This window comes from Otolemur garnettii, unplaced genomic scaffold, assembly GCF_000181295.1.
Source record: "Otolemur garnettii isolate 467f Iridium unplaced genomic scaffold, OtoGar3 scaffold00149, whole genome shotgun sequence".
Classification (NCBI taxonomy): Eukaryota; Metazoa; Chordata; class Mammalia; order Primates; family Galagidae; genus Otolemur; species Otolemur garnettii.
This window is the reverse complement of record NW_003852544.1, coordinates 235,898-249,175: the sequence shown is the minus strand read 5'-3', so window position 1 is coordinate 249,175 and position 13,278 is coordinate 235,898. Positions and strand designations below refer to the sequence as shown.

At 42.5% G+C, this 13,278-nt stretch overlaps 1 protein-coding gene across 8 annotated transcripts in view; it reads right to left on the bottom strand.

The window, feature by feature from the left end:
- The window catches only part of PPP2R5C (protein phosphatase 2 regulatory subunit B'gamma), a 162,942-nt gene that overhangs the window by 19,520 nt on the left and 130,144 nt on the right, over positions 1-13,278 (bottom strand). For 4 of the 8 annotated variants that reach the window (XM_023518857.1, XM_023518854.1, XM_003799317.3 and 1 more), the window contains 3 exons: positions 7,484-7,654; positions 4,842-4,969; positions 1,691-1,792 (listed from right to left, as the gene is read on the bottom strand). In XM_023518857.1, coding sequence (XP_023374625.1) covers positions 1,691-1,792; positions 4,842-4,969; positions 7,484-7,654 — 401 coding nt within the window. Of the gene's footprint in view, positions 1-1,690; positions 1,793-4,841; positions 5,009-7,483; positions 7,655-13,278 lie in introns of all 8 variants that reach the window. The other 4 variants (XM_023518852.1, XM_023518856.1, XM_023518855.1 and 1 more) reach the window with 2 other exon arrangements.

Here is a 13,278-nt window from a genome sequence, read left to right as displayed (position 1 = left end):
AAAAAAAAAAAAAAAAAAAAAAAAGAAAAGAAAAAAAGAAAAGACAGGAATGGAGTAGCCTTACAAGCAGGGGCCTCAGCTGCTGTCTGATTCTACCATTAGAGTTAACGTGGCTTTCAGTAAATTACTTCACTTGTGTTCAACTTTCTGGATTAAAAAAGTACATCTGGATCCAGAAAGTATATTTTGTGATCTTTGGTCCCTTTAGGAAGCTATGTATGGTATCCAGTAAGAGGAGGATCTGCCATCAGAAAAGCCCTGGTGCCTACGTGTTCACATCTGAACACTACATTGAGCTCTGAGATGAGAACCACGAAGCTGGCAGACCTAAAACAAAAGATTGGCCTGTGGCCCTCTGTTACATTTTTCTGTTTTATTCATTGCTATAATGCCAGAACCTAAAATAACAGGGCTTGGAGTATAGGTAAACATTTACATATCTGTTTAAAGAATGAACAAATGACAGCTGGTTTTATGTGTGTGTGTGTGCATATTATATATACTGTATTTTGAATTACAGTCATTCAAAACTTATCTTAGCCACTTTTAAGTGATAAGCAAAGAATAAAATTCACTAGTAGTCCACACTCTACTCTTCAAAGTGACTTCTGATAACTAAACACATTATTACTTGCACAGCCTAGGGACAGAGCACCTTGCCACCTAGACCATCCCTGGACAGGTATGGGCTCTATTGTCCTCGAAGGCACAAGATCAGGATTCTGATTCTGCAGAGGATAACTAGATTCCAGAGAACGCCCACATTCATGGAGATCCTTAAATTAGAATAAAGCTACAATGAAATGAAGACTCTTGCTCTCTCATGATTCAAATTCCTGCCTTATAAACATGAACAGTTACTACACATTATAGCCTTTAAGTGTCCCCCAAGAGAAGAAAAAATTTAGAATGTTAAATTCCTGACGTCACATGTGCTTTTTGCAAAGATGATTAAACTAGTAATACGTGGTAACATGTTTAATGGAGAGAATAGCTAACTTTAAACATTTGCTCTGTGACAAGTTATTATAATAGTTTTATTTGCTTTCCAAGTATGAGGGGACTGTTTTTACTTGAAAGTAAAAGGCCACTTTTTTTTTTGAAACACAGTCTCACTTTGTTGCCCTCAATAGAGGGTCATGGTGTCATAACTTACAGCAACCTCAAATTCTTGAGCTTATGTGATTCTCTTGCCTCAGCATCCCAAGTAGCTGGGACTACAAGCACCCGCCACAGTGCCTGGCTAGTTTTAGAGACAAGGTCTTGATCTAGCTCAGGCTGGTCTTGAACTCATGAGCTCAGGCAATCCACCCACCTTGGCCTCCCAAGTGCTGGGATTACAGGTGTGAGCCACTGCACCTGGTCTTATAGCAATGGTTCTCAACCTGTGGGTCGTGACCCCTTTGTAACAATGAAAATACATCCTGCATATCAGATATTTACATTATGATTCATAACAGTAGCAAAATTACAGTTATGAAGTAGCGACGAAAATAGTTTTGTGGTTGGGGGGCCATCACAATATGAGGAACTATATTAAAGGGTTGGCCATTAGGAGGCATTAGGAAGGTTGAGAACCACTGCCTTAAAGGGTCACTTTTTAGGGCAAAACAATAGAAGAGGTTTACTGAGGATTAAGGAAGAACAAAAACCCTTCTGGAAATAGTAACTTAGGAAATGAGCAACTTACTTCAGTTTTTCTGCTTTAAACTGTTGAGTGCAGTCATCAAATAGTTTTTGGTTCATTTCCATGAAGAGTTTCAGGGCATTGTATATCAAGCCATGTATCGTCCTACAAAGAAAACTTCACAGTGAGACTTGGGGTCCCCCTGTGTCCCCCCACTGCAGTCCTGCTCCTCTCCACACTGACCAGTCCCACATTCCACAATCTCCCAAGCCACCAGATGAGAAGCCTATTAGTTGTGATTCATTCACTTTCTTTCTTTTTTTTTTTTTTTCTTTTTTTTTATTGAACGGTAACTATGTACATTAATGCACTTCTGGGGTACAGTGTGGGGTTTTCACATGCAATCTGAAATACTTCCATCAACTGGTCAACACAGCCTTCATGTCATTTTCTCAGTTATTGCTTTAAAACATTCACATTCTGTGATTCATTCACTTTCTTAAGAGTCAGCACACAGTTCTGTGGGTTCTCCCTTCCTGACTGCTCTCACGAGAGCAGGTCAGGCTTCTTGGTCTACTGTCCTGGCTGACAGGAGCCAAGAGCCACCTGGGTTGGAATGGAATACAAAATGTTGAAACTTGAGCAAATATAACTAAGATAGAATTTTAAAAGACAGTAATGGGATAACTTTATTTCCTATAAATGTCAGTTTCTTTTCAATCTTATTTACTGAGGACAGAAAATTAATTTTAACAATGCCAAAGTAGAGCTTTGAAAAGTAGAAAATAAAATTAACACGGAACAGCTTAATCAGAACTTAGCTCTGAAGCTTTGACATATGTGGAGAGGGAGAGAGGTGCAACTGTCCCGGCTGAGCCTCCAGATGACTCTGGTCTCAGATGCCACCTGACAGATAAGAGCCCCCCAGTGGAGATCAGCAGAGAAACTGCCCAGAAGAGCCCAGTCAACTCACAGAATTGTGAACAACAATACAACAGAGTTAAAAACAAAAAAACAGCAAGTGTAACTTTCAAATCATAACTACTTCTTAATCCATTTTGTAATAAAACCCAAATTATATTTAGAAAACATTTAAAAGAATATTTCTTCCTTTGCAATGGGCAGGAAATGAAAGTCGGTTACTATTAACAACTGCGTTGGCTTTCACAATATACTAGATGATACACAGTAAGTACAGTTTTTCTATAGGGCCTTTGTTATCACCTGTTGTATTCAATTAAAAAGAAAAAAAGAGGTGGTGCCCATAGTTCAGTGGGTAGGGTGCTGGTCACATACACTGAGGCTGGTGGGTCTGAACCTGGCCTGGGCCAGCTGAACAATGACAACTGCAATGAAAAAATAGCCAGGCACTGTGGTGGGCAGCTGTGGTCCCAGCTACTTGGGAGGCTGAAGAAAGAGAATCGCTTAGGTCCAAGGGTTGGAGGTTGCTGTGAGCTGTGATGCCACTTTGTCGCCATCAGTAGAGTGCTGTAGTGTCACAGTTCACAGCAACCTCCAGCTCTTGGGCTTAGGTGATTCTCTTGTCTCAGCCTCCCGAGTAGCTGGGACTACAGGCGCCCACCACAACACCCGGCCATTTTTTGTTGCAGTTTGGCCGGGGCCGGGTTTGAACCCGCCACCCACAGTATATAGGGCCAGTGCCCTATTCACTGAGCCACAGGTGCCGCCCTCCTTCCAGGTTTGATTCTAAGAAGGGGGCAGCATCACCTACACCCTCAACCAGGCAGGTATAAAGAGGGGTGGCCCTCACTGTATGGCACAGCAGGAAAAATGCACCCATAGAAACTGCCAGTTGGGAGGCTGGCTGGAACCTGAAAGCGGCTCACCAGCTTTGTGACTACAGATTGGTAGGACTCCTTATTCTCTCCAAGTCTCCCTTTCCTTTTTCCAGGTTTGTAAAACAAGACAGTAGGACTAGATAACACAACTCTGCTCTTTTTTGTGGCTTTAAATTTTGGTTTATGATTATAATATATAAAGGAAGGAAGTGCAAGAAGATGGAGAAAGAAAAACTCTGATACTCATATTCATTTTAATACTAGAAGTATTAAATTCAGTATTAAAAAATAATAAGGCACCTGTGGCTCAGTGAGTAGGGTGCTGGCCCCATATACTGAGTGGTGGGTTCGAACTTGGCCCTGGTCAAACTGCAACAAAAAAATAGCCGGGTGTTATGGCAGGCACCTGTAGGGACCTGTAGTCCCAGCTACTCGGGAGGATGAGGCAAGAGAATCACCTAAGCCCAAGAGCTGGAAGTTGCTGTCAGCTGTGACGCCACAGCACTCTACTGATGGTGACAAAGTGAGACTCTGTCTCTTAAAAAATAAAATAATAATACAGGCTTGATGCCTGTGGCTCAAGTGGCTAAGGCGCCAGCCACATACATCTAAGGTGGCAGGTTTGAATCCAGCCCAGGCCTGCCAAACAACAATGACGGCTACAACCAAAAAAATAGCCGGGCGTTGTAGCTGGTGCCTGTGGTCCCAGCTACTTGGGAGGCAGAGGCAGGAGACTTGCTTGAGCCCAGAAGTTAGAGGTTGCTGTGAGCTGTGATGCCACAGCACTCTACTCAGGGGGACAGCTTGAGGCTCTGTCTCAAAAAAAAAAAAAAAATAGCACCCACATTGACGATGTCCTTTTAAAGTATCAGAAAAGTATTGCTCAATTGATTTATTTATCCCCCTTAAGTAAAAAGATAAGAGAAGTAGAGGTAAATGTTTCAGCTCCTTGGGCTGTGTTTAGGTCACTACTCTTTCTTTTCTTTCTTGGGTAGTGACCACAGCGGGTGGTCCCTGGGTCTCCCAGAGGGCCTCACCCAGGCAGCGTTGTCAGCAGGGCTTTAAGGGACCACCCTTAGAATGGGGTGGCCATTGTGCTCCTGGCAGGGCTGAGGCTTGTGAGCTTTGGAGTGACCCTTAACATCTTTGAAGGAGCTTAGGAAAAAGCCTTGAAAATGCTGCTATTGAAACTGGCAGAGGTGGCTGCAAACAGACATGCCTTTATACGGTTTGATGCAAGGTTAAGGAGGTAAAATAAAAGGCTACAAATAAAATCTACAATGCTATGATTTAAACTCCACAAAGATATTTTTGTTTTATAACTATTAAAATTTGGATTTTTACTATCATTGAACCATCAGCAAAATATGTAACACTTAAAAGTGACTGGAAAAGATAAGAGCAGGCGTTCTTACTTATTCCAATGGGTCTTTGAGTTTCGGTACAAGGATGGGAACATGATAGGCAGAATCTTGGCTGCGTTGTCACTGATTAAGCTCATGATGTATTCATTATTCCAGTAATACAGTGCCCGCTCTGCCACCTGAAAGACAGAAGTGCATGGCTGCTGCTGGCGACCATGCTTAGAAACATTAGGCAGGTGTCCTTACTGTTAAACCTACTAAGAGGATAACTAATTATACTGAATCAGAAAGTTATGATTATTTCTATAAATTAAAAATATTCTAGATAATAACTTTGAAGAGCTGTCAACAAAGAGGCAGATAATTTTTTGTATATCAAGAAATCAAGAACATTGCCACTTATTTCTCTATTTAATAAATAGAAAAGATGGCTCGGCACCTGTGGCTCAAGTGGCTAAGGAGCCAGACACATACACCTAAGGTGGTGGGTTCAAATCCAGCCTGGGCCCGCCAAACAACAATGATGCCTGCAACCAAAAAAAACAGCCGAGTGTTGTGGCAGGTGCCTGTGGTCCCAGCTACTTGGGAGGCTGAGGCAGGAGACTCGCTTGAGCCCAGGAGTTGGAGGTTGCTGTGAGCTGTGATGCCTCGGCACTCTACCCAGGGGGACAGCTTGAGGCTCTGTCTCAAAAAAAAAAAAAAAAAAAGAAAAGATACTGGACTAGACACTAAGGACATAAGTCAGAGGAGTTTGTTCCATCTCTCCAGCATGGCCACCCTCATCTTAGACCCCACCTGTCCCACATTTAGGTCTCTGATGTGTGCAATGTGCTTCAGCACTGAGCATTCTGCAGAGAAACCTTCTGAAGGCAGAAATTCTTGTTCACAAAGCTTTCAAGTAGGTAAACAAGTGGGGGTGGGGCATAGGAGGAACCAAGGTCACTGAGGTTCCCATTTTTTATTGCCATAACTTTCAAACATACATAAAGGTGAAAGGCTAGTCTGCCTCCCTCCACCCAGATTCAGCAACAGTTCACATCTCAGCCCTATTTGCTGTCTCCATAGTCAACAAGCATGTGTCTGTGTTCTGCAGAGCCATCTGGGAGCTCAGGGCAGTCTCAGGGCACCTGGCCTGTCTCTGTCACAGCAAAAACTCCTTGGGAAGAGGAGCTTATCCTACCTAACCACATGCTGTCACCATACCTATGCATGCATGGATCTGACAGGAGCACTCAGGGACTCTGAGGAGAGAGGATGACGTTTCTGCTAGAAACCTACAGCCTAGAGATTCCGAGATTGTGGCTCAGTGTGTGAGGATGGGATGCTGAGAGAATGGTGGGCAAGGCCATGCCAGGCTCAGGAATCAGGGAAGATGTCTTAGAGACGGTGGGCTAGAATAAACTCCACAGAATAGGAGTGAATTGGCTGAAGGAAGAGAGAGAGGCATACATAAGAACATAAGAATGAATTTAATAAAAGGTCACCATCACATTGATGGCTTATAGACTATTTCTTATTCAAGACTTCTACACTTTGTATTGAAAAGATTCAGGAAAGTAGTCTGTACTGATGTGAAGCAGAAGCCAAGATGGACTCAAGGCTGGTTAAGGGATAAAGATGAAAGGGCACTGGGAGAGTATGAGGGGGAGCCTCCACTGGATGGCCATAGGGAGTCTCAGTGCCAAACTCGCCCAGAGGTGTCAAAGCCTGCCTTGGTATCCCTTTCTGCTCTGTTCTTGGTCAGGGTTGTAGGAGAAGGGCCTGCGAACACACAGGATGATGGCCCCATCACCCAGCCCTTGCAGCTAGCACATAGCCCTCTCCCACCCTATCTTTCCTACCTGGAATTCTCTTTCTTGTTTTCCTGTCACATGCCTTTATTCAAAATGACACATGATGATTTAATTCGTCCCTGCCTTCTCTTGAAGTATATTGTTACCTATATTAATAGTTATTTCAGCGCCTGAGGAAGGGCTTGTTTCTGAGAAACTTCAAATGACTTTTAGTCTCTTCCTGGTGTTCCAGTGTTGGGTTCTCTGGCCAGTGCCTTGTGCTGATCCCTATAGCTTCCAGAAAACCATACTCCTTTCTGCAAACTGCTCACACTGCATGTTTTGAAAAACACTATTTTTATTTCCTAGTTCCTTATGCAAGAACTTGTAGAAGTTTCTAACATTGGCTCGGCACCTATAGCTCAGTGGCTAGGGCTCTGGCCATGTACACTGGGGCTGGCGGGTTCGAACCTGCCTGGGCCTGCTAAACAACAATGACAATTCCAACCAAAAAACAGCCGGGCATGTGGCAGGTGCCTGTAGTCCCAGCTACTTGGGAGGCTGAGGCAAGAGAACTGCTTAAGCCCAAAAGTTTGAGGTTGCTGTGAGCTGTGACACCATGGTACTCTACCAAGGGTGACACAGTGAGACTCTGTTTAAAAAAAACCAAAAAACAAAAAAAGAAATCTCTAACATAAAAATTCCATTACCTGCCAAGGAACACGGAAGAGATTGAACACAGCGGTGCCCTTCTCTGACTGCCAACTCAGTCTGCCTCACTTTACTATGGCTGTCCACTTGCCAGACAGCCTTCTTACTCTTCTGTCACTTGCTAAGCTTTTTGTCTGAGTTTTGTTGGTTTCAATGACCCCTTCATAACTACCCTAAAAGGCTCCCTCACTCTCCTGAAGCCCCACTTACCTGGAAGTGTGGACTGGAGACACACTTGGCTAACTGCCGGAAAAGAGGCTCCATGATCTTCACAAATTCTGATGGCTCAATTACATCTAAAATCTCTTCTAATTCATTTAAGAACATTACTTCTTTTGGACTGTGAGTCTTTGGCCAGTATTTGAGAAGTGCCATCACCACCTGCAAGAGAAAGGACACATGGAAGGAAGGATGCCTACGAAGTGACAAGGTAAGATGGTGCTGTCTTCCCTGTAGAAGGAACAGTGACTCAGGAATCAATCAGTATGTGGTTCTTTGAAATTATAGGAACAGGCACACTTTTACATACTTTCTTTCTGTTTCTGCCTCTCCAGTAGCTAGGACTATACCGGTGTGTGCCATTACACCCCATTTTATATACGTTAGAATCACAATTTTAATTTATGTGACCCATTCTCCTCTGATTAAATACCATTTCAGTATGAGTCAGTTGCTTAAAAAAAAAAAAGACAAAACAAAAAAATAAGCAGTTAGGAGATCATACCAGTATAAAACATTGAATTTGACTCAGTACAGATTAATAAAAGTCACTTGAGAGAGAGCAGTGAAAAGACTTTGTGCAGGCATACTTAAGAAATTGAGGCAGAATCCCAAGTGGCCAGGTTAGCTGCGGGCCTAACATGACCAAGGCTTTGGCTGGAAGAGCATTTCCAGACTGCGTTAAGGAATTAAGATTGACTTTATAAGGCCTATGAGAAAGCCCTTTGGAAAAATGGCCAGACACCCATCAGTAACCTTTCCTGATCTGTGGTAAGTGACGAAGGTCGCTTACTGACGGGTCTGGGTTCCCGATCCTTGGTAAGTGACGAAGGTTGTTTGCTGATAGGTTTGGGAATGGTAATGTCATACAGGTATCTAATGACACAGATGAAACTTGGGCTCATGAAAGGCTTTTGAGAAGACCAGCCTGAGAATTCCTTATAAAAGGCTCCAACAAAACCCCTCTGACTTAAAGCCTACATGAGACCAAAGGTTTGCACACAAACTCCTATATGCCCAAGAAGTTTCTCTATGCTTTGCTTAAAGATTCAAAGTAACTGGCTCAGCGCCTATAGCTCAACCGGCCAAGGCGCCAGCCATGTACACCTAAGGTGGCGGGTTCGAATCCCCAGCCCGGACCCGCCAAACAACGACGGCTGCAACCAAAAATAGCCGGGCGTTGTGGCCGGCGCCTGTGGTCCCAGCTACTTGGGAGGCGGAGGCAAGAGACTCGCTTGAGCCCAGGAGTTGGAGGTTGCTGTGAGTTGTAATGCCATGGCACTCTACCCAGGAGGACGGCTTGAGGCTCTGTCTCAAAAAAAAAAAAAAAAAAAGATTCAAAGTAACTGCCTCCAAATGGCATGGACAGTAGAACAGACATTCAAATCGTCTCTTTCTCCCGTAGCCTCAGGCTTCATCAGATAAGAACAAAGAAAGTAATAACTGACAACAAATTCTTCATTAAGTTATGTTAAACTGATTTAACATCTATATATTGAAAGGATTATGCTTAAAGGATTCAATCCATATATTGAAAGGATTATGCTTAAAGGTGTATGTTGGTATGTTGGGTGGATTATCAGATTACCAGGGAGGAGCTACTTACAGGGTGGGTGGTCATAAGCTGTTTAAATGGATTAATGAGATCATTGCTGCATTGTGCTCATGTACAAAATTCCCTATATAAGCCAACTGCAAATAAAGAAGCTCGCCATTTTGCCTGAGCGAGCAGATGGCCACCTTTATTTAAAACGCAATTTCAATAAGGGTGCTTATTCTTAGCGACATTGCTTTTCCGTGAGACCCTTATGGCAACAGACCAAGACTGCTGCGTGGAATTGCTGTAAGTGCTGGTTCTTTGGGATTGGCTGGTTGCTTTCGCTCACTAGTCATACCAACTCACTGTATAGCAAGCCAGCTTTTTAGTCATGGTTGTTAAAAAATGAGGTGGGCATTTGAAAAAAAAAAAAAACATTGATTTAGAACAAATGCTTTGGCATTGGGGCTCTGGACAATCTGCTATAACATTACAATTCATAAATTCTAAAATTTATAAAAAAAAAAGTGCTCCTAATTCTGAAGTCTCATAAAAGTCTACAACACAACTTTTTTAAAGGAATTATTTCTAAAATGCATCATTTGATGACTTTCCTGCTTCTAACTCAAAATTATTTAGTAGACATTTACTGCATTCCTACCTTCCTAGTGCACTATGTATATTGGAACCACTGTGACGGATACAGCAGATGCAAATCACTTTGTAAATCTACTATTCCTTTTCATTTGTCAAATGGAATTTTATTAGGAGAAATGCAAGGAGTTATACAACACAATAGATTTAAGCTAGTCTGTTTCTTTGGAAAGGTATTATTTCTGGAATCAGATTTTACATACTGGAGTTAAATGATTTGTGATCAATACTCAGCTAGTCCAACTCCTTTAGAGTAGGGCAGTGTTCTGTGGAGGAAGGGATCTGCTCAGGGAATGCTAATCCCAGGCAACAATGGCTCTTTGATGCTGGGTATTCCAAGGCACTAAGCTTTCCTGAAGAAACTTAAGGGACTGCCTGCTCCCTGGAGAGGGCAAGTGGGCCTGGGTGGGCATAGCAGCCCAGCCTCAGGTCCTGGGGACCCTCCCCCCGCCCCCGCCCCGTCTTGGCTCCAGACCCTGCAGTAAAACTCAATTAGCCTCAAGAGGCAGGCAAAAAATATATCTTCTTTTGGGGGCAAGACATAATTGTAAGAGGGACTTTACCTAACAAATACAATCAGTGTAACCCGGTTTCTTGTACCCTTCAACGAATCCCCAACAATAAAAAAAAGAAAGAAAGAAAGAAAGAGGAACACAATTTTACTTCCATAAGCTATCTAATGAGCCTCTATTCTTTTTACAACAATAGTGAACATACTTAATATGCTCAGAAAACTTGAGTAGTATGTTCACAATTCTGCAAATAATAATATTAATTACAAACTATAAATGGAGGTAACAAACATCCTTTATATCCCAGTCTTTAAGAGGCCACTTTACATCTCTGAGCCTAGACACCCATGACTTCTGGAGTTCTTTCAGTGTGGGCTGGGAAACACACACCGAGTGTTCTCAATGGGACCAAGCAGGTACACACCTTCACAAAAGTTTACACTTTCACCTTAATATTGACATGCTTTTGATGCTGAAGGAAGATAAAATGGCCTTTGTGTTTTTATAAAATATGAATTTCAAAGGAAGAAATTTATTAAGATGAGCATCTGAATATTTCTACTATTTGGGAAGTCAAATCTTTCTAAAGCCAAGATAGTACCACTATATTATTTTTGCAGCAGGAAACTAAGACATGAAGTGATTCTAGATGGAAATAACAGGGACTGAACACATGAGGTTTACAGCTTCTCTGTGCTGGCATCCAGAGTTTTGTACGTTATACTTACAAGGAAGGACCCAACAGAAGCTGGCAAGTTGTCTCCTTTTAGACAACTGAAATTAAAAGCTGTCACTCCTGCAAATTTATTATTTATTTTTAAGACAAGAGTCTTACTTTATTGCCCTTGGTAGAGTGCTGTGGCATCACAGCTCACAGGAACCTCAAACTCTTGGGCCCAACTGATCCTCTTGCCTCAGTTCTCCCAGTAACTGGGACTATAGGTGCCCACCACAATGCCCAGCTATTTTTAGACATGGGGGTCTCACTCTTGCTCAGGCTGCTCTCGAACTCCTGAGCTCAGGTGACCATCTACCTCAGCCTCCCAAAGTGCTAGGAATACAGATGTGATGCACTGTGCCAGGCCACTCTTGCAAATTTTTATTTGCTTTATTATTTACTGTATTAGTAGGAATGAAAAACATTTATAAGCTTTACCCTCTTTCATATTATTTCTAGATGGAAAAGAGAACGGGGCAAAGCTTACTGAGCTTGCTAGAACAGGATTAGGACACAGGCTTCAGTAGACAGTGGCCGGTAGGACAGAGATGCCACAGGTGGTAGGCTGGAGGGAGAAGCCTCAGTCTGTGGTAAACACAGCATGGCTTCAGCATTTGGTGAGTGCTTCAGCTACTACAGGAGTATGAGAAATACGAACAAAGAAAAATCATAATAGAAAACTATGAATACTTTTCCTTTCCTTCCATTATCTTTCTTTTTTATTTTTGAATAGAAAAAGGCTACGGGGGAGATGGAATTTTTTTACATATTATTTTTTCCAGAAAGAGCTCTCATCCTTTAGTTTGCAGATGACCTCAAATACAGACAGAGGAATAAGGGTGTGTAACCACTGGAGAAAATACAGAGTAAAAAAAAAAAAAAAAGAAAGAAAAGAAAAGAAAAACCTTTTCTGTACCTAAACATGCCTTCAGTCAGTTAAGGATGATAAAAATAGCACATACCAACTCTAAACTGAAGTTAAGAACCTTGACTGTGCTTGATGCTGAAGCGTGATAGCATTTGGTACTTTTCCTTGGAAGCTTCCATAACCTCAGCCAGAGTTGTGACAGAGCTAGGTGTTTGGAGGCCTGAGGGAGACAACGCAGGAATGTGGCATTCCATGAGGGGCCAGCAGGGTAGGGAAGGCTGGGTGAATAGTTTTCTGACCCTAGTTGTCTACGTAATACATAGGATGAGACCTTTTCCTAAATTTTGTGGGTGGAGATGGGAAGCCTCCATAGAATTTAAAAGCTTCAAAGAAATCAGAACTCAGAAGCCAGTTTAACTCAGGGTTAGGGTGCTGGCCACATACAACGAGGCTGGTGGGTTCAAACCCAGCCCGGTCCTGCTAAACAACAATGACAACTGCAATATAAAAATATCCGGGAGTTGTGGTAGGCACCTGTAGTCCCAGCTACTTGGGAGGCTGAGGCAAGAGAATTGCTTAAGCCTGAGAGTTTGAGGTTGCTGTAAGCTGTGACGTCATGGCACTTTACCAAGGGTGACATAGTAAGACTGTCTAAAAATAATAAATAAAATAAAAATAAAATTAAATAATAAAAAAAGAATTTCTCATGTAATTTCACTATAAAAATTACAATCTCATAAAAAAGTGCACAAGACAGATAAAGGCACAGGAAGGACTGAGAAGTGACCAGCTAGCTCTGCACCTTCTATCCTGACAGTGATTTTTTTTTTTTTTGAGACAGAGTGTCACTCTGTCACCCTGGGTAGAGTGCCGTGGCATGATAACTCACAGCAACCTCAAACTCTTGGGGTCAAGCAATCCTCAGCCTCCTGAATAGCTAGGATTACAGGCGCCCACCACAAGGCCTGGCTACTGACTGACTTTTAAAAGAGCACTCAAACATTTGAAATAGCACTAAACACTCCTTATTTTGTTACTCAACAATAAAAAACTCCAATTTTAAAAGCAGACAAAGAAACAGACATTTCTGCAAAGAAGATACAAATGGTCAATGTGAACATGAACAGATGCTCAACATCATTGTTAGGGAAATGCAACTCGATACTGCTTCACACCGCTAGGATGAGACAAGTACTGGTGAGGATATAGAAAACAGGGACCTTTGTACCTTGCTGGTGGGATGTAAAATTGTGCTGTTGCTATGGAAAACAGTATGGTAGTTCCTCAAAAAGCTAAACATACAATACATAGAATTGTAAGTTTGTATGAAAGTCTACTTGTGGGTACATATCTAAAGGAATTGAAAATGGGGCCTTGGCTCGGCGCCTGTGGCTCAACCGGCTAAGGCGCCAGCCACGTACACCTAAGGTGGCGGGTTCGAATCCCCAGCCCGGACCGCCAAACAACAATGACGGCTGCAACCAAAAAATAGCCGGG